This window comes from Capricornis sumatraensis, chromosome 17 (genome assembly GCF_032405125.1).
Source record: "Capricornis sumatraensis isolate serow.1 chromosome 17, serow.2, whole genome shotgun sequence".
Taxonomy (NCBI): Eukaryota; Metazoa; Chordata; class Mammalia; order Artiodactyla; family Bovidae; genus Capricornis; species Capricornis sumatraensis.
The window spans coordinates 64,798,705-64,820,593 of record NC_091085.1 but is presented as its reverse complement, the minus strand read 5'-3'; the positions used below and the strand labels follow the sequence as shown (position 1 = coordinate 64,820,593).

The 21,889-nt window shown below is 48.5% G+C and overlaps 1 protein-coding gene and 1 pseudogene across 2 annotated transcripts in view; one reads left to right on the top strand and one right to left on the bottom strand.

Annotated features, from left to right (window-relative positions):
* The window catches only part of TESC (tescalcin), a 62,891-nt gene that overhangs the window by 19,566 nt on the left and 21,436 nt on the right, over positions 1–21,889 (bottom strand). For both annotated transcript variants that reach the window (XM_068990129.1, XM_068990130.1), the window contains exon 2: positions 14,346–14,415. In XM_068990129.1, the coding sequence (XP_068846230.1) occupies positions 14,346–14,415 (70 nt within the window). The remainder of the gene's footprint in view (positions 1–14,345; positions 14,416–21,889) is intronic.
* On the top strand, positions 17,357–18,158 carry LOC138093797 (voltage-dependent anion-selective channel protein 3 pseudogene; annotated as a pseudogene).

The window sequence follows — 21,889 nt, the reverse complement described above, 5'->3', positions numbered from 1 at the left end:
ATAGGACCAGGACTTTCCTGCAAGGATCTTTTGCACAAAGGTACATGGACAGGAGAACCACCTGGTGCAAGCAGAGGATTCTTGGGAGTTCCCTGGCAGTCCAGTGGTTAGGACTTAGTGCTTTCACTGCCATGGCCCCAAGGTTCAATTCCTGGTCGAGGAACTAAGAAGATCCTGCAAGCTGTGTGGTACAACCCCTCTGCCCCCAAAACTAGGGAACTTTGGCACTTCTCAAACACAAACTTGCACCCAAATCCTGGGGATCATGGTAAAAAGCGGGTTCTGACTCTACAGTCCTGTAAAGACCAGTTTCAGTCTCATTTCCTTTTCTCCCTCGAGCCCCGAGGTGCCCATCAGACTGGCTGAACCAGCTCAGCCCAAGGCCTCCCCACCACCTATGGGAACTGCCCTGTATCACCCAGAGCCCAGGACTGGGGGCGGGGCACTGCTCGGGGGCAGGAGCTGACACACTGTGGTCAGTGGTCCAGTGATGCTGCCCCAGTGACCAGCGGGAAGGGTCTGCCCACAAGGGGCCCCTGGGCTCACATCTTTAGGGGCCATGAAATTAAAAGATGCTTACTCCTTGGAAGGAAAGTTATGACCAACCTAGACAGCATATTAAAAAGCAAAGACATTACTTTGCCAACAAAGGTGTCTAGTCAAGGCTATGGTTTTTCCAGTGTCATGTATGGATGTGAGAGTTGGACCATAAAGAAAGCTGAACGCCAAAGAATTGATGCTTTTGAACTGTGGTGTTAGAGAAGACTCTTGAGAGTCCCTTGGACTGCAAGGAGATCCAACCAGTCCATCCTAAATGACATCAGTCCTGAGTGTTCAGTGGAAGGACTGATGTTGAAACTGAAACTCTAATACTTTGGCCACCTGATGCGAAGAGCCGACTCATTTGAAAAGACCCTGATGCTGGGAAAGATTGAAGGCAGGAGGAGAAGGGGACGACAGAGGACGAGATGGTTGCATGGCATCACCGACTCAATGAACGTGAGTTTGGGTAAACTCCAGGAGTCGGTGATGGACAGGGAGGCCTGGCGTGCTGCGGTCCATGGGGTTGCAAAGAGTCAGACATGACTGACTGGCTGAACTGAACTGAAACTCTCCCCCTTGAGGCCCCCTTGTATCCTCCGAGGCTGAGCGCTCTGTGAGCTCAGGCATGTTCAATCACCCCCGTATCCCAGTGATGGGAGATGTCAATGACCTCCGTTTTACAGGTGAGAAAATGAGGCCCAGAGAGGTGGAGTGACAAGCTATAGAGACACAGCCAGAAGAAGAGCTTTGAGTCCAGCACTCACCACCCCATGCACTCCTCACACCCGCTACTTCCTTCCAGTTCGGTTTGTTTCTACTTCAAAGAGAGAACGAGAGACCTTCCTGGGGCATCTGCTCCCACTCAGCCCCGAGAGGCCCCATCCGGGACCCAAAAGAGAGCAAGGCAAGCACCCGCAGGGGAAGGAAAGACTGAAAACCACAGAGGAGGGTGGGCGGGGCGCTTCCTCCTGCCTCAGTGTGGCTTGGTTTCCGGTGGCGGTGAGGCTCAGCTCAAGTGCAAAGTTCTCTCTGCGGGTCCGGGGAGGCTTCTTGGCCTGAGACCCTGGCCTCCCTGCTCTGTGCTGGTCCAGGGCTTCCCCCATCAAGGCAGGCCGCTGGCCCCACTCTCCCAGACCCACCCCCCCCTGCACTGAGTATTTACTTGTGACGGTTAAACAGTGGGGAACTGGGGGCCCCACGGGGCTCGTGCAGGAGCGGCATGCCCCATCCAGCACGCGTCTTCCTGGGAAACGCTGAGCCACTCAGAGCACAGCACCCGCACCAGCAGCAGCATCACTCGGGAGCTTGTGAGGAATGCAGCGTCCTGGCCGGGCCTAGACCCCCGGAACCAGAACCCCCGTTTCATGATGGCCAGCATTCCCGTGCAAGTTTGAGAAGCGCCAAGAATTCCCGACACACACTGAGTGGGTCTCCTATTCACATGACGATGTCCGCCTGGCACACAATAGTGCTCAGTTGCTCAGTCGTGTCCGACTCTTTGTGACCCCCATGGCCTGTGGCCCGCCAGGCTCCTCTGCCCATGGGATTTCCCAGGCAAGAATACTGGAGTGGGCTACTATGCCCTCCTCCAGGGTATCTTCCTGACCTGGGTATCGAACCTGCATCTCCTGCTCTACAGGTGGGTTCTTTACCGCTGTCTTTGCACAAAAGATTCTGGCTAGAAGGCCCTGGCCCCCAGCCCCAGGCAAATGTGTCTTTCAAATGCTGAGGCAGCGTCAGCAAAATGATTCCTCCCCCACAGGCTTCCCGCCTCCTCCTGCCTGCTGCACACCTAGGACCGGCCACCCCTCAACACCTGTCACGTACTCATTCCAGCGGGAGCGACAGGTATTCCAGCACATTCCAGGTGCCAGGCCCTGTTCTGGGTGCTGGCTTCAGCAGTGATGGGACAGACGCGATCCCTCCTGGCATTTCAGCGGGGGAAACAACAGAGCCGGAAAATGGAGCTTTCAAGGCAGCAACAAGCGCTTTGCAGACACACGGAGCAGTGAGAATGGAGGAGACCGCAGGGAGCTGGTGAATTCCTGTGGGCTGGTCAGGGAAGGCCTCGGAGTGAAGGGTATACGTGAGCAAAGGCTCCACCCCAGGGGACTCTTGGTGACGTCTGGAGACATTTCTGGTTGTCACACTGGGAAAAGGTGCTCCAGGAAGCCAGGGACGCTGCGCAACACCTTGCAAGAATACATCCTAACCGCACCCTGCCCCTAGCAAGGCTGGTCCAGCTCTGGGCTTCCCTGGTGGCTCAGTGGTAAAGAATCCATCTGCCAATGCAGTAGACACAGGTTCCGTCCCCGATCCGGGAAAATCCCACATGCCTCGGAGCAACTAAGCCCGTCCGCCACAACTAATGACTGTGCTCGGGAGCCCAGGAACTGCAACTACTGAAGCCTGAAGGCCTAGAGCCTGTTCTTCACAGCGAGAGACACCACCCCGATGAGCCGCTCATGTTCTGCAACTAGAGAGCAGCCTCTGCTCGAGGCAACTAGAGAAAAGCCAGAGCGCAGCACCCAAGATCCGGCACAGCCGAAAATAAATAAAATTAAATAATTGCTTTTTAAAGTACATACTAAAACTTAAAAAACAAATGACCCGGCCAATGGAAACTCTGCTCTGAGGAACAGTGTTCTAGAAAGAAGGAAGGGTGTGTGCTAGAGCCCTGAGGCGGGAACAGCAAGAACATCCACGCGGCTGGAATAGAAGGAGTGAAAAAAGGTCAGGGGGTCGGAAGGGTGGTGGGATGTGAGGATCTGCAGGACACGTGCTGACCAGGAGGCTGTTACTTTATTTTTACTTGGCAAGGTGGAACCTTCGGAGCAGAGAGGTGCCATTTTCAAAGGCTCCCCCTGGCCCCCATGCATCACTGTGGGTCTCTATGAGGGTGGGGCAGTGAACAGGAGAAGTAGATTCAGGAAGTGGGGGGATGGTGTGAGATGAAGGCAACCCGGGAGGATGATGGGGGCTCTCCTTGGGGGATAGTGTGAGATGAAGGCAACCCGGGAGGATGATGGGGGCTCTCCTTGGGGGATGGTGTGAGATGAAGGCAACCTGGGAGGATGATGGGGGTTCTCCTTGGGGGATGGTGTGAGATGAAGGCAACCCAGGAGGATGATGGGGGCTCTCCTTGGGGGATAGTGTGAGATGAAGGCAACCCGGGAGGATGATGGGGGCTCTCCTTGGGGGATGGTGTGAGATGAAGGCAGCCCAGGAGGATGATGGGGGCTCTCCTTGGGGGATGGTGTGAGATGAAGGCAACCTGGGAGGATGATGGGGGCTCTCCTTGGGACACGTTAAGTGTGAGATGAAGGCAACCAGGAGGATGATGGGGGCTCTCCTTGGGACACGTTAAGTGTGAGATGAAGGCAACCTGGAGGATGATGGGGGCTCTCCTTGGGACACGTTAAGTGTGAGATGAAGGCAACCTGGGAGGATGATGGGGGCTCTCCTTGGGGGATGGTGTGAGATGAAGGCAACCTGGGAGGATGATGGGGGCTCTCCTTGGGACACGTTAAGTGTGAGATGAAGGCAACCTGGAGGATGATGGGGGCTCTCCTTGGGGGATGGTGTGAGATGAAGGCAACCTGGAGGATGATGGGGGCTCTCCTTGGGGGATGGTGTGAGATGAAGGCAACCTGGGAGGATGATGGGGGCTCTCCTTGGGACACGTTAAGTGTGAGATGAAGGCAACCAGGAGGATGATGGGGGCTCTCCTTGGGACACGTTAAGTGTGAGATGAAGGCAACCAGGAGGATGATGGGGGCTCTCCTTGGGACATGTTAAGTGTGAGATGAAGGCAACCTGGAGGATGATGGGGGCTCTCCTTGGGACACGTTAAGTGTGAGATGCCGCAAGAACATCAAGGGAACAAGCAGTGGCTGGGGTTCAGAGGAGATGGCCCAGCCACAGATACAAACTGGGCAGTTAGCATCCACGTGCTATTCTGAGCCTAGGCTGAGTCTTCTATTTCGGGTCCTTCCTATGGCCAAGTCGGGCCTCGGTGATCTGCCCCAACCGGCCAGTCCTCTTATCACTCAGGCTTATGAAGCTCAGTCCCACCTCTGCCTGGAGCAGCTTCCCTCTTCCCTCCACACGCCAGCCCCTTCTCTGGTCCCCACAGCAGCCACCTCAGAGGGGCCTGTGCCGACCACCTGTCCCCAGGTCCTTCTCCCCACGGTGGTCCCAAGGATGCACCCTCTGCCCCGCTTCCTTCCTCCATCATAGTATATCATGAGCTTATATGCGAGTTACCTCGCTCACACTCACATGCACACCTCAACAGAGCCCGCCCCACCCCCCCGGGGCAGAGGGAGCCTCACTTCTCATTTAGTGTCCTCAGCACTAGAACCCACCACGGAAGGTCCTAACACCTGCTTCTTTAAAGCAATGACTGGGTCAAGTATTTATCATCCTGGGAAAAGAATCTCTTAAAAAAAAAAAACTTTTTGTGTGAGTCACCACGAATATATCTAAGACCATTTAGAGAGCTTCTTTCCACTCTGGGGGACACCTGGGCACCCTTCACACCAAGCTGACACCTTCATGGCTCCCGTTCCCATATCTGCCCTCACCTGAGCAGGGGTGGCAGCCCCGGGGGCACTCCCTCCTGATGTTTCCCGGGCAGTGTTACAAGTAACTGTGGGTCTGTCTTTCTAAGTCAACGTGCATCATCTCAGCTGAGGCTTTAAAGGGAGGTCTGGTTACCTCCTGAGCGAAAGACGCTCAGTAGTGTCTGACTCTTTGTGACCCCATGGACATACTGTCCATGGATTCTCCAGGTCAGAATGCTGGAGTGGGTAGCCTTTCCCTTCTCCAGGGGATCTTCCCAACCCAGGGATCAAACCGGAGTCTCCTGCACTGCAGGCAGATTCTTTATCAACTGAGCTAACAGGGAAGCCTGGTTACTTCCTTGAACATGGTAATTACTGGCCATGAGACAGCCTCATGATCTAAGTGGGGGCCTCAATTCTTTCTCTGTCAGGCATACTTTTTTTTTTTTAGTAAGTAAATCTTTAGCTACTTGACAGGTTAAAAAGCAAAGTAACTAGGTTAAAAAGTGACTTAAAAGACACATACACCCACATGTTCACAGCACTATTATTTACAATAGCCAAGATATGGAAGCCACCTAATAGTCTGTCGACAGATACATAAAGAAGATGCGGTGTGTATATATATATATATATACACACACACACACACATATAAATATATATAAATACATATATATTTACATATATAAAAATATATAAATACATAATAAAAATATATTTAAAAATATATAATGGAATATTACTCAGCCATAAAAGGATGAAATTTTGCCATTTTCAGCAACATGGATGGGCCTGAAGGATATTATTCTTTGTGAAATAAATCAGACAGAAAGATAAATACTATATGTTATAACTTGTACATGAAATCTAGAAAATGAAAAATAAATTGATTTAATTTGGAGAAAATCGATGTGATCACAGTGCTCCAGGGCTCTGGCTATTCCAACAGCCAGCACTTAACCTTTCTGCAGGTTAAGCTGTGGGACCTTAACCTTCTTAGCCTCAGTTTCTTGACCTGTCAAAATGGGGTAATGGTTTGAACTTCAGAGGGTCCCCGAGACCCTTAAGACCACACAGCTAATGGCAGCTCCTAACACCAAGCTAACCTCTCACTTGATTAAAGCAATGGGAGGCACTGCCAAGGGGTGTAAAACAAGCCCTGGGGTTGGGCCTTTGCTGGCTCCAGGGATCAAGCCCATCGGAACGCTGCTTGGGGCTCTGGTGGTGCTGGCAGTGGGCAACTGCGTCCTTTCTCTTCCTCATGTACGTCTGTGGTTGCGTTCATCCCAGAAATCACTCCACATGTGATGTGTCCAGTATTCATCTAAAACCATTTTTGCAGCGCAGCTCTATCTAATCAAGGCGCCCTCCTGGCCTGCATCACTATGTTTGAAGGATACTATCGCGTCTATTTCTGGGGGTTGGTGAGCCTGCCAGAGCACTCTCAGGAAGTAGAAGGCTGCTGTTTAAAACATCTGACACCTAAAGGACCCTACTAAAGGGAGAAACAGAAGTCTCTGCATAGTAGGTGCTTGATAAATGAGTCAGAGGAACATTTTCTACCATGCATTTTTCACCAAGGCCCCTTAGAACAAAGAGCTTTGTGATCAAGGTGCTCTCAGGTTTGGGGGATCCTGAAACACATATAATCTGGGGGACCCTTCTTAAAGAAAAAGAATGCAGCATTAGGAATTGAAAAAAAATTCAAGTGCTGGGCCTTGTAAGGAACCCATGCAGAGTGGAACCCATACAGAGTGGGGCCCTGACTTGGAAAGCCTCAGGGTAAACTCACCCCTGAATGTCCTTACATGATCTTCAGCAAAAGAGGGAACATGACCAGACACGGTAGGAAGCGGGGCGTTAACATTAAAATCAATTTTCAGGGCCTCCCTGGTCGTCCAGCAGTTGGGACGCTGTGCTCCCAACGCAGGGAGACCAGGCTCCACCCCTGGTTAGTGAACCCCACATGCCACAGCTAAGAGTCGGTGCAGCCAAATAAACAAACAACAAAATTAAAATCGAGTTTGGCAGTTTTTACCCTGTGGAATTTTTTTTTAAAGCTACCCTCAACTTACTAAAGTCATAAATTCAGAGACACAATTCTTCGTTAAGCTTTTAGATGTAACTTACAAGTCTACGTATAAAAGCTGCAGGTCAATGGGGCCTTTCGCACTGCTGTATTCAAAAGTCCAAGCCCATTCACTCTCTCAGAGGAGGGGGCCGAAGGGCCTGCAACCACCCACACCCCTCCCAGACTGAAGTGCTGGGGGCCATGCTCAGAGGGGACCCTGGTTGACGACTTTCACAAATCTCGACACTAAAGAAACAAAGCTTCTTCCCATGCTCCGAAATCCCAGCAAGGCCTCCCGAACGTGCCCAAGGATCAGAGAGGTTGAAGGCTCAGCCTGGGATCACACAGGAAACCCGTGGCAGACTGGGGGCCAGAACACTGACCGGGGCTCCTCACCCCTTCTGCCCAGGAGGATGTGCAGGAAAGCCTAGGAGGACCGGAAAAGCTTCCCCCACAAGCCCTGGAGGGTGGATGAGCATCGGGCAGAGCAGCTCCAGGGGCTGAGAGGGGGCCCTCCATGTAGGCTTGTTTGCACTGGCACTGCAGTTGGGTGGTGTCACCTCCCTCCTGCAGACTAGGCTGGCCTGTCACCGTGTGCAGCTGGCACTGCCTGCCCAGCAGAGGCTGGAGACACTGGAGCAGGGGCCGCGGTGGCGGTAATGGTGCCCCCATCTCAGGATGTCAGGGCACAGGGTCCTCAGAGAGCAGAGCAGGGAGCCTGAGGCTCTTACTGGACACTCGCTGGTCACAGCCAGGCTCCCCGCTTCCTTACGGAGGGATCTCAGCACCAGGCTTGAGTCCCAGCTCCTCCGCTTGTGAGCTGTGTGACCAGGGGCCAGGTATGTGACTTCTGTGAGCCTCACTTTCCCACGTCTCAGGGGAAGCGAGCAGGTGTTCCTCCCCCTCCCTATGGGGTCGTCTAAGGTGCACGTTAAAGACTGTGCGGCACAAAGCGCGCTGGAAATAATAAAGCTTATTATCTGTGAACCGACTCTGCGTGCCAGGCCCCCAGATAAATCCTTTCATCACAAATATGTAGACTCTGAAGGAAGGGCTATTACTAGCGCTGGTCTCATGTATACCACGCTTGAGTTCAAGAGAACTCTTCCAGTGTGCTCATTCACTTGTTGCTCACTTCACCGCTCTCTCATTCGTCCGTTCATTCAATCAGCTGCTCCCGGAGCATCTATCCTGTTATGAGCCCCAGACTCAGCACCAGAACCAAAGGAAGAGATCCAGTTTCTGTTCCCCAAGGGGCTGACCATCTGCTAGAGGGGATGGGGTGGCTGGAAGAGGGGCAGTTACCATTCTATGCTGCAAATGCTAGGCTGGGGCACCCCCCAGGAGTGATCTGTGGGTTAGGACACCCCCAGGAGGGGTCTGTGGGGATGCAGGGCGCAGGAGAGTGTCTTGAAGGAGGTGGTGTCCACACTGAGACCTCAACAAAGCAAAACCCAGCAGCTGAAGACTGTGGTGGACCCCGGCTAAAGAGCATGGACGTGACGTTGACTGGGGAGCCCTCAGGGCTAGGGAGCAGTGGCTACTTGCTGGGTTCAGGTGGACACAGTCACGGCTTACTTGAGGGCAGGGCTGGGAAGGCAATGCGTATGATGCTCCTGGGGGTGGCTATGCAAAAGATGGCTAAGTGGGGGGCAGGGTGTCAGGCGGAGCCACCAGTTCGAACCCTCCCATGTCCTGGCTTGACCTACAAGGTGTGGGAAGTAGGAGGCTGCACTTGGACTGCTCAGCACTTGGGAGAGGGGTGCCTCCTCCATCTGTGCAAGCCTGAAAGGCAAACTGGGTGCATTCCCAGGTGCTAGGCAAGGCCAACCTCACCAAGACAGCCTATGCTGGTTATAAATGCAGAGTCCTAGGCCCCACTCCAGTCCTGTGGACCAAAACCCACATTTTAGCAAAATTTCCCGGTGATTTGCACACACACACTAATGGTGGGAAAGAACCAGTGTAGACCACTCACTATAACCAAGACAAGGAAACAGCCTAAATGTTCATCAACAGAGGCATGGATAAAGAAGATGTGGAACACATATACTCAATGGAGTAATACTCAGCCATAAAAAGAATGAAATAAGGCCATCTGCAGCAACATGGATGAACCCGGAGTAATGTATCTCATTAAGTCAGAAAGACAAAGACAAAGCACCATATGATATCACTTATATATGCGGAATCTAAAATATGAAGTCTACTTTTCTATGAAACATACACAGACGCACAGACATACAGGACAGACTCCTGGTTGCTAAGGTGGAAGGGAGAGGTCGGGGGAGCCAGGGATTGGGAGTTTGGGGTTAACAGATGCAAACTACTATTTACAGAATGATTGGAGGGAAGAGGCAACGCTGTCACTATATGCAGATGGTATGACACTATACATATAGAATCCTAAGGACTCCACAAAAAACTGCTAGATCTGACCAATGAATTCAGCAAAGTAGCAGGATACAAGATTAACATTCAGAAAGCAGTTGCATTTCTTTACACTAATAATGAAATATCATCAGACAGAAAATGCAAAAAAAAAAAAAAAACCTTTTAAATTATACCACCGTCCCGCCTCCCCAAACAACAACAGCAACAAAAAACCCTCAGGAAAAAAACCTCACCAGGGAGGTGAAAAGACTTAAAGGCAGAGAACTATAAAACATTAAGAAATTAAAGAAGATTCAAAAAAAAAAGAAAGAAGATTTAAAGAAATGGAATGATATCCTATGCTCTTAAATGGGAAGAATATTGTTAAAATGCCAATACTACCCAAAGCAATCTACAAATTTAATGTGATCCCTATTAAATTACCCATGACATTTTTCATAGAACTAGAATAATCCAAAAATTTACATGGAACCATAAAAGACATAGAATTGCCAAAGCAATCCTAAGGAAAAAAACGTGAGCATGAGGCATAATTCTCCCAGACTTCAGACTATACTACAAAAGTACAATAATTAAAACAGTGTGGTATTATCACAAAAACAGACACATGTGTCAATAGAACAGAATAGAGAACCCAGAAATAAACCCTCACACCTATGGTCAATTAATCTTTGACAAAGGAAGTAAGAATATAGAATGGGAGGAAGACAATCTTCAGCAAGTGGTGCTGGGAAAGTTAAACAGCTGCATGTAAATCAATGAAGTTGGAACACAGCCTTATGTTCTACGCAAAATAAACTAAAAGATGGCTTGAAGACATAAACATAAGACAAGACATCATAAAACTCCTAGAAGAGAGCATAGGCAAAATATTCTCTGACATAAGATCATATCAACTTTTTTTTTGTCCGTCTCGCAAGTCAATAGAAATAAAAGCAAACAAATAGGAAATATTTAAACTGACAAGCTTTTGTACAGCAAAGGAAACTTTTTTTTTTTTTTAAAGGAAAAGACAATCTATGGAATAGGAGAAAATATTTGCAAATGATGTGACTGACAAGGGCTTATATATACAAACAGTTCATACAACTCAACAACAACAACAAAACAACCCAATTAAAAAGGGGCAGAAAGCCTAAACAGACATTTCTCCAAAGAAGATATACAGATGGCCAGCAGCACATGAAAAGAGGCTCAGCATTACTAATGAGAGAAATGCAAATCAAAACTACAATGAGGTATCACCTCACACCAGTCAGAATGTTGTCATTTAAAAATCTACAAATAACAAATGCTGGAGAGGGTGTGGAGAAAAGAGAACCCTCCTACAGCGTTGGTGGGAATGTAAATTGGTGCAGCCACTATGGAAAACAACACTGAGACTCCTTAAACTGAAAACAAAACCACCATATGATCCAGCAGTTCCACTCCTGGACATATGTCTGGAGGAAACCATTATTCAAAAAGACACATGCACCCCAATGTTCAATGCAGCACTATTTACAATAGCCGAGACACAGAAGCAACCTAAATGCCCATTTCCAGAGGAATGGATAAAGAAGATGTGGAACCTATACGCAGTGGAGTATTACTCGGCCATAAAAAAGAACAAAATGACGCCATCTGCAGCAACATGGATGCAACTAGAGATTCTCACAGTGAGTGGTTAGACAGACAAATACCACATGATACCACTTATACATGGAATCCAAAGCATGGCACCAGTGAACCTGTCTACAAGGTAGAAACAGCCTTACAGACATAGAGAACAGGCTTGTGGGTGCCAAGGGGGAGAGGGCTGGGGGAAGGATGGAGCAGGAGTTTGGGGTTAGCAGATGGAAACTATTACCTTTAGAATGGATAAACGACAAGGTCCTACTATATAGCACAAGGAACTGCATCCAGTCTCCCGGCATAAACCGTAACAACAGAGACTATACAAGAATCTATACATGTGTGTAACAGAGTCACTCTGCTGTAGAGCAGAAATTAACACGATGCTGTATGCCAACTATACTTCAACAAAACACATAATGGATAAATAACGTGGTCCTACTGTATAGCACAGGGAACTATATTCAATATCCTGAAATACATCATGATGAATAAGAACGAGAATGTATGAGGAACACTGAATCACTTTCTGTACAGAAGAAATTAATACAGTATTGTAAATTGACTATACTACAAAAAAATTAAAAAAAAAAAAGAACCAGTGTAGAGCTCAACACGTTAGTATATCCTTGGAAAAGCCCATGAGGGGTTGCTGGGCAACACAGTCTGAGCTCTAGAGCCTCAGAGTGGGAGGGCTTCCTGCTCACACAGCACCTTCCCTCCCCATCTCCACTCCAGCCTGAGGATCAGTGACCACTGCCTGGGCATCTCAGGGTGCATCCTCATGACCTCACCAGTGGTGGAATGACAACAGTCCTGTTCGCCAAATACCAACCCAGCTCAGAACAGAAATGTACCATGTGCGTCTGCTCATCGTTAATGCTCAAATCAAATCCCAAATGACCACGCTCACTTTATGGAAGAGACAGGCTCAGAAAAACACAGCAACTAACCCAAAGTCAACCAGCCAGGGACACAGATGTTTCAAATACAATTTGTTTCCCAGGCCTGGGTTTTTGCCTCTGCTTTCCCCAAGTCTGAAAAGTATACAGGTGTGGAATTGGAACCTGAGGCCTCTCACCAAACCAAGACCCATGGACCCCAGACACATAACAAGCAGCAGCCCAGGGCAGCTTGTCACATGCTGGGGGCACAGCATGCTGGAAAATCATCTTGAGAAAGGGGGCTCCGCCATTACACACCCCCAATTAAGAGTTGCATGGTGGTCCTGCCCCCAAGCACAGGTACTGCCTGCCTGGCACAGTACATGTACCCATGAACATCTAAAGAAACGGAGGATGCCCTTGACACTTCCATGTTCCAACATCCAGGTGTACCTGTGTCAGCTAACCTGAGACCTGCATCCAGTCCTCAGCCCCTGGTCCAAGGAAGCCCACCTTGCCCTGGGAAATCACCCCACCCTCCACCCCTGCCCTTGGCAGATGACCCTGCCCTGCTCACTCACAGCTCTGGGGGAAAAAAACCATTTTGCTGGTTACCCTTGGCCACAGTGATTGGCTCAGCCTTGGGCATGTGATCCCATAGGAAGCCAGGGGATCTTCTGCTGGGCTCTTTACTGGGATTAGTAAGTGAGACTGTGTAGAATTTCAAGAAGCCAGTCCTAGGCCTCCTTGGTGATCCAGTGGTTAAGCATCTGCCTGCCAATGCAGGGGACATGGGTTCGATCCCTAGTCCGGGAAGATCCCACATGCTGTGTGGCATCTGAGCCCATGTGCCACAACTACTGAGTCAGAGCTCAAGAGCCCGAGAGACTCAGCTACTGAAGCCTGCATGCCTGGAGCCTGGGTCTGCAGCTAGAGAAGCCACTGCAATGAGAAGCCCGAGCATCGTAACAAAGAGCAGTCCCCGACTGGCGCAGCCAGAGGAAGCCCACACCCAGCAACGAAGACCCAGCAGAATCGTTAGTGAATAAATGAGCAAACCTCGAAAAGTTTAAAAAGTCAGTCCTGATTTAATTTACTTCTGTCTTGGACACAATCAAATCAAGACCAATGGCCCCCAGGACCTTGAGACCACCAGACTCTGAGCTCTGGAAACGGATGCTCTATGACGCATTGGATTAACAACACGCCATTGTTTAGACAGATGAGACAAAGTGGACAGTATTTACATGTTGTTTTCCATTCAAACTTGGGTCAAGTTTAAATCCACTTACTAAGAAAACAAGACGCTTTCCTGGACTACTAAAAGGTTTTAGGTTCCAAGTCTGTAGCCTTGAGACTGTGCATGCCTATTTTAGGAAACTACATCTGTTACACAGTTGTGGCAGGACAGCATTCACTTTATGTGGGAAATGGTTTAGCTCGAAGCATCTTCCTCACCAAGTCGGATCAACTCACTGACGAGGACCTCTCACAGCCTGGTTTGAAATGACACGGCCACTACCGAAGACTGAACACTCTCGCCCAGGAGGAGACACACAGTCCGAGGCATTCCTCCTCAGGAAAAGGTTAAACCACCCACCTTCTAAGAGATTCACCTGAAATAACGCGACGTAAAATGGTGGTTTTCCTAAACAGAAATCCACAGCTGCCGCCCGCCATCTTGTCTGGGGCTGGAACTACTGACCGGAGGAAGCAGAGTCAAGAGACACCTCGTGACAGCATCCAACTCTTGAACTGAGGCACACCGCAACTGATTCATCCCAGGGTGCCCGGCACTGGGCACGGTCCTGGCATTCGACAGGCCCGCCCTTTGTGCCTGGGGTTCCAGGGAAGTCAGGGTAAAGCGGCTGACCAGCTTTTCATCCCCCTTCTCCTCCCTCCAGTTATAATCTTCTAACCCCAGTTAGAACCATGATCCTGGCATTCGACAGGCCCGTCCTATGTGCCTGGGGTTCCAGGGAAGTCAGGGTAAAGCGGCTGGCTGACCAGCTTTTCATCCCTTTTGTCTTCCCTTCCGTTATAATCTTCTGACCCCAGTTAGAACCAGGTGGGGTCCCTCCCCCCGAGTTGAGGACAGCTTGTCTAGAAGGGACACAAAGCACTGAGGGAACCACAAGTTTGTCTCAGGAAATGGGGCCACCCAGGGGCTCTGGCAGAGCCAGCCAGCACTCAGGGGAAGAGATATATGGAAAGGGACCTCCTCAAAGACCACAGTCCTGCCCGACGCCTACACCCAGCTGCCCGTCTTACCGGATGGTGGGCTGGTCTCCGCTCAGCTGCTTAAACCTCCGGTGCAGCTGCTCGATCTGGTCTGATGAGACTGCAAGGGGGGGAGAAAGGAAAGAAAGAAAAGGCATCACTGACCTCTGAACTCAGAGCGGCAGGAGGCAGGCTGGACCCTCATCCCCACTCTCCTGTTCAGTTCGTTCTCGGGCCATATCCCACCAAGGCAAAACTGAGCTGGGATGAAGAAGCAGAGAAACGGTTTGCCATTTCTCCTGGTAACACAGCGCTGGGGTTACTGGCTCTGACCCCTCAGCATAAGACAATTACTACTAATAACAGCTCCTAGAGAACAGGATGAACCTGAACCAGGTCACCTTCTCCTTCCTCAGCTCGTTAAAAGAGATTGTATCGGCTTGTCTGGCTCTCTCCCCTCCCACTCCTGAAGATGGGTGTCTTCCCCAGTGAGAAAGGGGCTTCCTGTATCAGGTATTAAGAAACAGAGGCGCCGGGGAGGGCGAGATGGTTCAGGCTGGTGCCAGAAGTGATTCGGGGAAGACCTGTAGTCAGAAGAGTACAGAGAATCTGGTAAAAGCGAGGGAAGTGGAAGGAAAAGAAACAGACTTTTGATCATTGCTGCTGTGGGTTATGTATTTACATAACCTCAACTGTTTCATTTTTTTCCCTTCTGGTTGGAGATATAATTGACGTACAGCATAGCACCATAGACGTTTAAGGTATGCTGCAAATGATTTGACTCACACAATGAGTGAAACCGTGACCACGTTTAAGTTTAGTGACTATCCATCTCATCTGCAAAATTAAATAAATCACCAAAGGAATCAAAGACAAAATCAAAAAACACCTAGAGACAGATGACCCTGAAAACACAATGATCCAAAACCTTGGGATGCAGCAAAAGCAGCTCTAAGAAAGAAGTTTACAGCAATACAATGGTACCTCGGCAAACAGGAAAAATCTCCAACAGACAGCCTAACCTCATACCTGGAGCAACCAGAGAAAGATCGGACAAAACCCAAAGTTAGTAGAAGAAATCATAAGGATCAGGGCAGCAATAAATGAAACAGAGACCAAGAAAACAAAAGGTCAATGAAACTCAAAGCTGGTTCTTTGAAAAGATAAAGAAAGTTGACACGCCTTTAGCCAGACTCATCAAGAAAAAAAGGGAGAGGCCTCAAATTAATAAAATGAAAAATGAGAAGTTACAATGGACATCACAGAAATACAAAGCATCATAAGAGATTACTCTAACAACTGTAAGTCAACAAAACGATTAACCTATAAGAAACAAATTCTTTGAAAAAAAAAATAGAAAAAAAAGATTATTTGTTTATTGGTTTTGTTTTGGCTGTGTAGCCCAGAATGGCATGTGGGATCTTAGTTCCCTGACCAGGGATTGATCCTGCACATTCTGCCGTGGAAGCGTGGCATCTTAACCACTGGACTGCCAAAGAACTCTCCTGGACAAATTCTTAGAAAGGTACAACCTTCCAAGACTGAACCATGGAGAAACAGAAAGTATGAAGAGACAAATTACAAGTACTGAAGCTGCAACTGTGATTAAAACTCTTCCAACAAACAAAAGTCCAAGACCAGATGGCTTCACAGGCAAATTCTATCAAATGTTTAGAGAAGAGTTACCACTTATACCTTTGAAACCCTTCCAAAACACTGCAGAGGAAGGAACACTCTCAAGCTCATCCCACGAGGCCACCATCACCCCGATACCCAAATCAGACAAAGACACCACACAAAAAAAGGAAAATTATAGGTCAGTATCACTGATGAACAGAAATGTAAAAATCCTCAACAGGGCTTCCCTGTGGTCCAGTGGTTAAGAAGCTGCCTTGTAACACAAAGGATATCAGTTCGATCCCTGGTCCTGGAAGATCCCACATGCCTCGGAGCAGTTAAGCCCACATGCCACGACTACTGAGCCTGCTCTCTAGAGCCCAGGAGCCGCAACTGCTGAGCCCACACACTGCGACTCCTGAAGCCCCCATGTCTAGAGCCTGAGCAACAATGAGAAGTCCCCATGCCAATGAAAAGGAACCCCCACTTGATGCAACAAGAGAAAGTCTGTGTGCAGCAATGAAGACCCACCACGGCCAATAAATAAGTAAATACATATTTTTTTAAAACCCTCAACAAAATACTAGCAAATCAAACCCAACAATACATTAAAAGGAACACACACCATGAACAAGTGTTTATCCCAGGGATGCAAGGATTCTTCAATATCCTCAAATCAATCGGTGATATACCACACTAACAAACTGAAGAATAAAAACCATATAATCATCTCAATAGATGCAGAAAAACCTTTTGACAAAATTCAACATCCATTTATGATAAAAATTCTCCCGAAAGTGGGCATAGAGGGGACTTACCCAAACATTAAAAAGCCCATATACGACAAGCCCAGAGCTAACATCGTTTTCAATGATGAAAAGCTGAAAGTATTCCCTCTAAGATTAGGAACAAGACAAGGATGTCCACTGTTGCCACTTAAATTCAACATAGTTTTGGAAGTCCTAGCTATAGCAATCAGAGAAGAAAAAGAAATAAAAGGAACACAAGTTGGAAAAAGAAGTAAAGCTGTCACTGCTTGCAGATGACATGATACTATACTTAGAAAATCTTAAAGATGCTGCCAGAAAACTACTAAAGCTCAATGAATTTGGTAAAACTGCAAGATACAAAATTAGTTACACAGAAATCATTTGCATTCCTATACACTAACAATGTAAGAGCAGAAAGAGAAATTCAGGAAATAATCCCACTGCACCAGGAAGAATAAACACCTGGGAATAAACCTACCTAAGGAGGTAAAAGACCTGTGATCTGAAAAACTACACGACACTGATGAAAGAAATCGAAGATGACATAAACAGATGGAAAGATATACTACATTCTCAGATTGGAAGACCTTCAGCGGTGCCCCAGGCAGAGCGGAGAGGCCCTCCGGTCAGAGATGGGGTAACCGACTTACTGTGACCTAGGAGAGGCTGCTAATGATGTCATCAACAAAGGATATAGATTTGGCATGGTCAAAATACATCTGGGAACCAAGTCATATAGTGGAGTGGAATTTTCTACTTCTGCTAATGCTTACACAGATACAGGGAAAGCATCAGGCAACCTAGAGGCAAATACAAGATTGGTAACTATGGACTGACCTTCACCCAAGAGTGGAACACAGACAATACTCCTGGGACAGAAATCGCTTGGTAGAATAAGTTGGCTGAAGGACTGAAACCGACTCTTAATACCATATTTGTACCGAACACAGGAAAGAAGAGTGGGGAAATTGAAGCCCTCCTATAAATGGGATTGTTTCAGTCTTGGCAGTCATGTTGATATAGATTTTTTCTGGACCAACCATCTATGGCTGGGCTGTGCTGGCCTTTGAAGGTTGACTTACTATCAGATGAGTTCTGACACAGCTGATTCCAAATTGTCACAGAATAATTTTGCTTTGGGTTACAAAGCTGCAGACTTCCAGCTGCACACTCATGTGAATGTCGGCACAAATTTGGAGGGTCCATCTACCAGAAGGTGAGTGACAAGACTGAAATGTTAATAAACGTCACGTGGATGGGTGAGAGGAATAACACCCACTTTGGCATCTCTGTTAAGTACACGCTGGACTCTAGAACTTTTCTCTCTGCTCAAGCAAATAATACCAGCCTGATTGGACTGGGTTACACTCAGACCCTTCGACCCGGAGGGAAACTGACCCTGTCAACTCTAATCAATGGAAAGAACATCAATTCAGGACGGCACACAGTCGGGTTGGGATTGGAACTGGAAGCTTAATGTGGTTTGGAGGTGAAGAGAAATGTGTTTGGGCCTTAAAGTTCTTCTGGAAATTTCAAAAGCATGAACTTTTTATTCTTCCAAAGAATTCTGATCCTCCCCACACTGAAGCCTAGGTTCTGAGCCCATCCTAAGGGGAGGCGCGTTTGGAGGCATGCCCAGAGGCTGCCACGTTCGTGCCACCTTTCAGTTTCACAGTGTTATTTTCAGCGTGATCCTCAGGACAGTGTAGAGTCATGTACAAAGGAGACGGCCTGCCCCTCCGGCTGTCCATCATGTCCCGCATGTCCCACCACTTTTTCATGACCTTGTAACGTACTGGTCTCTGTGCAGTAGTGGAATCTTTGGTTTTGCATCAGAGTAAAATAAAATCAACCCATCACATTTGGAACATAAATAAATGAAAGACTGTACCTTTGGAAGCTAAGTTGCTTCAGTCGTGTCCTACTCTTTGCGACCCTATGGACTGTAGCCCACCAGGCTCCTCTGTCCATGGGATTCTCCAGGCAAGAATACTGGAGTCGGTTGTCATTTCCTCCTTCAGGGGATGTTCCCGACCCAGGGATCAAGCCCACATCTCTTACATCTCCTGCATTAGCAGACAGATTCTTGACTACTAGCGCCACCTGAGAAGCCCCTAAAAGACACAGGTATCTATATGTCTGATTCTTTGTGACCCCATGGACTGTAGCCTGCCAGGCTCCTCTGTCCATGGAATTCTCCAGGGGAGACTACTGCAGTGGGTCACCATTCTCTTCTCTGGGGGATCTTCCCAAACCAGGATTGAACCCAGGCTCCTGCATTACAGGCAGATTCTTTACCAACTGAACTGTCTTCATCCAATTCCTCCTCTCCCCACCCCCAATTGTTTCAGAAAACCCACATACAGGTTTGCTTTCTTTTTTAATTACCATTTTTAGTGGGTGGGCCCTGTTTTCTTCCACAGCTAAGACCAGACCTGGTGGGTCCCAGGATTTAGAGGGTTTCCACTCACACGCCTGCTTTATGAAATGCACAATACTAGAGACTTCTGTGTACCTTCTCACCTCCTCCTCAAAACACCCTGTGAACAGATACTTTCTCCTCTGTTACGTCATTTGAATAGTGCAGCTCGGAGGGTGCTGTGCTCACACAGCTGTGATTGGCAGAGTTGGGATTCAGCCCCAAGTCTCCCCAACTCCATAGACCGCCCCTCCTCTTTAACCACTATGCAACATCGCCTCTTTCCCCAGAACACGCTGGTGTTCGAGGCCCTCAAGTCTGGTGTCTGGGGACTATGTACGTGTTCAGTCGCTAAGTTGTGCCTGACTCTTGGCGACTTCATGCACTGCCGCTCGCCAGGCTCCTCTGTCCATGGGATTTCCTAAGCAAGAATACTGGAGTGGGTTGCCATTTCCTCCTCCAGGGGATCTTCCTGACCCAGGGATTAAACCTGTGTCTCCTGCATTGGCAGGTGGATTCTTTACCACTGTGCCACCCGAGAAGCCTGGGGGACTGCAAAAAATTCTGAAATTGCCGCTGGCCTGGGGCAGGGCTTGCTCCTCCCACCACACTCTCGACATCTCTCATCCCTCAAGCACCTTTTCTCTTCCTGTTCAAGGCGGCTAATATCTGGGGCCAAGTGGCCACCTTACTTCATGTTCTGTTTTTTTTCCCTTTTCGGCCTCAGGCTCCAGCTGTCACCTCTTCAAGAATCTACAACTCAGAGTTCTCAAGCTCCTCTAGGAGCTGTGGTGGCTAGAAAGTACCACTACCATGACTGAGCCATCCTGAAGGCCTGCCATGTGCCGGGGGAGTGGACACGTCTCCACGCATTAGCTCATCTGTTCTTAGGAAGCCATGGGAGGGGCCGCATCCCACAGTACAGATGTAGGAACTGATGCTTGGAAAGGTTAGGTAAGCCCTGAGGACAGTCACTACTTTTCCGGGGGAAAATACAGCCATTCACGTCACATGTATGTTAGCACGGACACTCACGTATGCCACGGTCTGGCCCGTGCACCCAGCAGAAATGCATACTTGCTGGGACTTCCCTGGCGGTCCAGGTATGCACTTCTGTACTCCCAACACAGGTCACTCAGGTTCCGTCCCTGGTCAGGAAACTAGATCCCACATGCCACAACTAAGACCCAGTGTGGCCAAATTAAAAGAGAAAAAGCATACTTGCACTCAATCAGAGGATATGTAGAAGGATTTCATGGCAGTGTGATTTGAAGAGCCCTGGACTGCAGCTATGTGGCGCTAGTGGTGAAGAACCCACCTATTAATGCAGGAGATGTAAGTGATGCGGGTTCGTTCCCTGAATCGGGAAGATCCCCTGGAGGAGGAGACAGCAACCCACTCCGGTACTCTTGCCTGGCAAATCCCATGGACTGAGTAGCCTGACGGGCTGCAGTCCATAGGGTTGCAAAGAGTCGAAGCGAGTTTGCACATACGAACACAGGATTACAGCCATGAAATTAAAAGACGCTTGCTCCTTGAAAGAAAAGCTATGACAAACAGTGTATTAAAAAGCAGAGACATCATTTTGCCAACAAAGGTCTGTATAGTCAAAGCTATGGTTTTTGTAGTATTCGTGTACAGATGTGACGGGTGGACCATAAAGAGGCTGAGAACTGAAGAAGTGACACTTTCAAATTGTGGTGCTGGAGAAAACTCTAGAGAGTCCCCTGGACTACAAGGAGATCAAACCAGTCAATCCTAAAGGAAATCAACCCTGAATATTCTTGGAAGGACTGATGCTGAACGCTGACGCTCTAATACTCTGGTGGCCATCTGATGTGAAGAGCCGACTCACTGGAAAAGACCCTGATGCTGGGAAAGACTGAAGGTAAGAGGAGAAGGGGGCATCAGAGGATGGGATGGTTGGATGGCATCACTGACTCAAGGGACACGAGTTTCAGCAAACAGTGAAGGGCAGGGAAGCCTGGAGCGCTGCAGTCCATGGGGCTGCAAAGAGTTGGATACAACTTAGCAACTGAACACCACCACACTGGAAATTACCTGAATGCCCCACAGCAGCAGATTAAATAAAGTGGGCGTTCAGGACTCAATCGCTCAGTCATGTCTGGCTCTTTGTGGCCCCATGGACTATAGCCCACCAGGCGCCTCTGTTCACGGGACTTTCCAGGCAAGAATACTGAAGTGGGTGGTCATCTCCTACTCCAGGGGATCTTCCCAACCCAGGGATCGAACAGGCACGTTCTTTACCACTAGCGCCACCTGGGAAGCCCAAAGTGGGTGGTATATTCAAATAATGGAATAGTATACAGCAGAAAATGAATACATAGTAGGACATTAACTAGGGTGATTTTCAAAGCATAATAACAAGCAGAAGCCAGGTATGAAGAGTACATACTTTATGACTCTATTTACATAAAGCACAAAACCCGGCAGAGCTCATCCGCAGTATTAGCAGTCAGTCTAGAAAGGCTGCAAATGGTATGATTCCAACTACATGACCTTCAGGAAGAGGCAAAACTTACCAAGACAGTAATAAGATCAGTGGTTACCAGCGGAAAGATGAGCTGACGAAGCACACAGAATTTTCAGGGCAGTGAACCTACTCTGTGTGATCATTATACATTTGTCCAAACGCAAAGAATGCAGGACACCAAAGTGAAGTGAAAAAGTGTTAGTTGCCCAGTCGTGTCTGAATGTTTGTGATCCCATGGGCTGTAGCCCGCCAGGCTCCTCTGTCCATGGAATCCTCCTGGCAAGAATACGGGAAT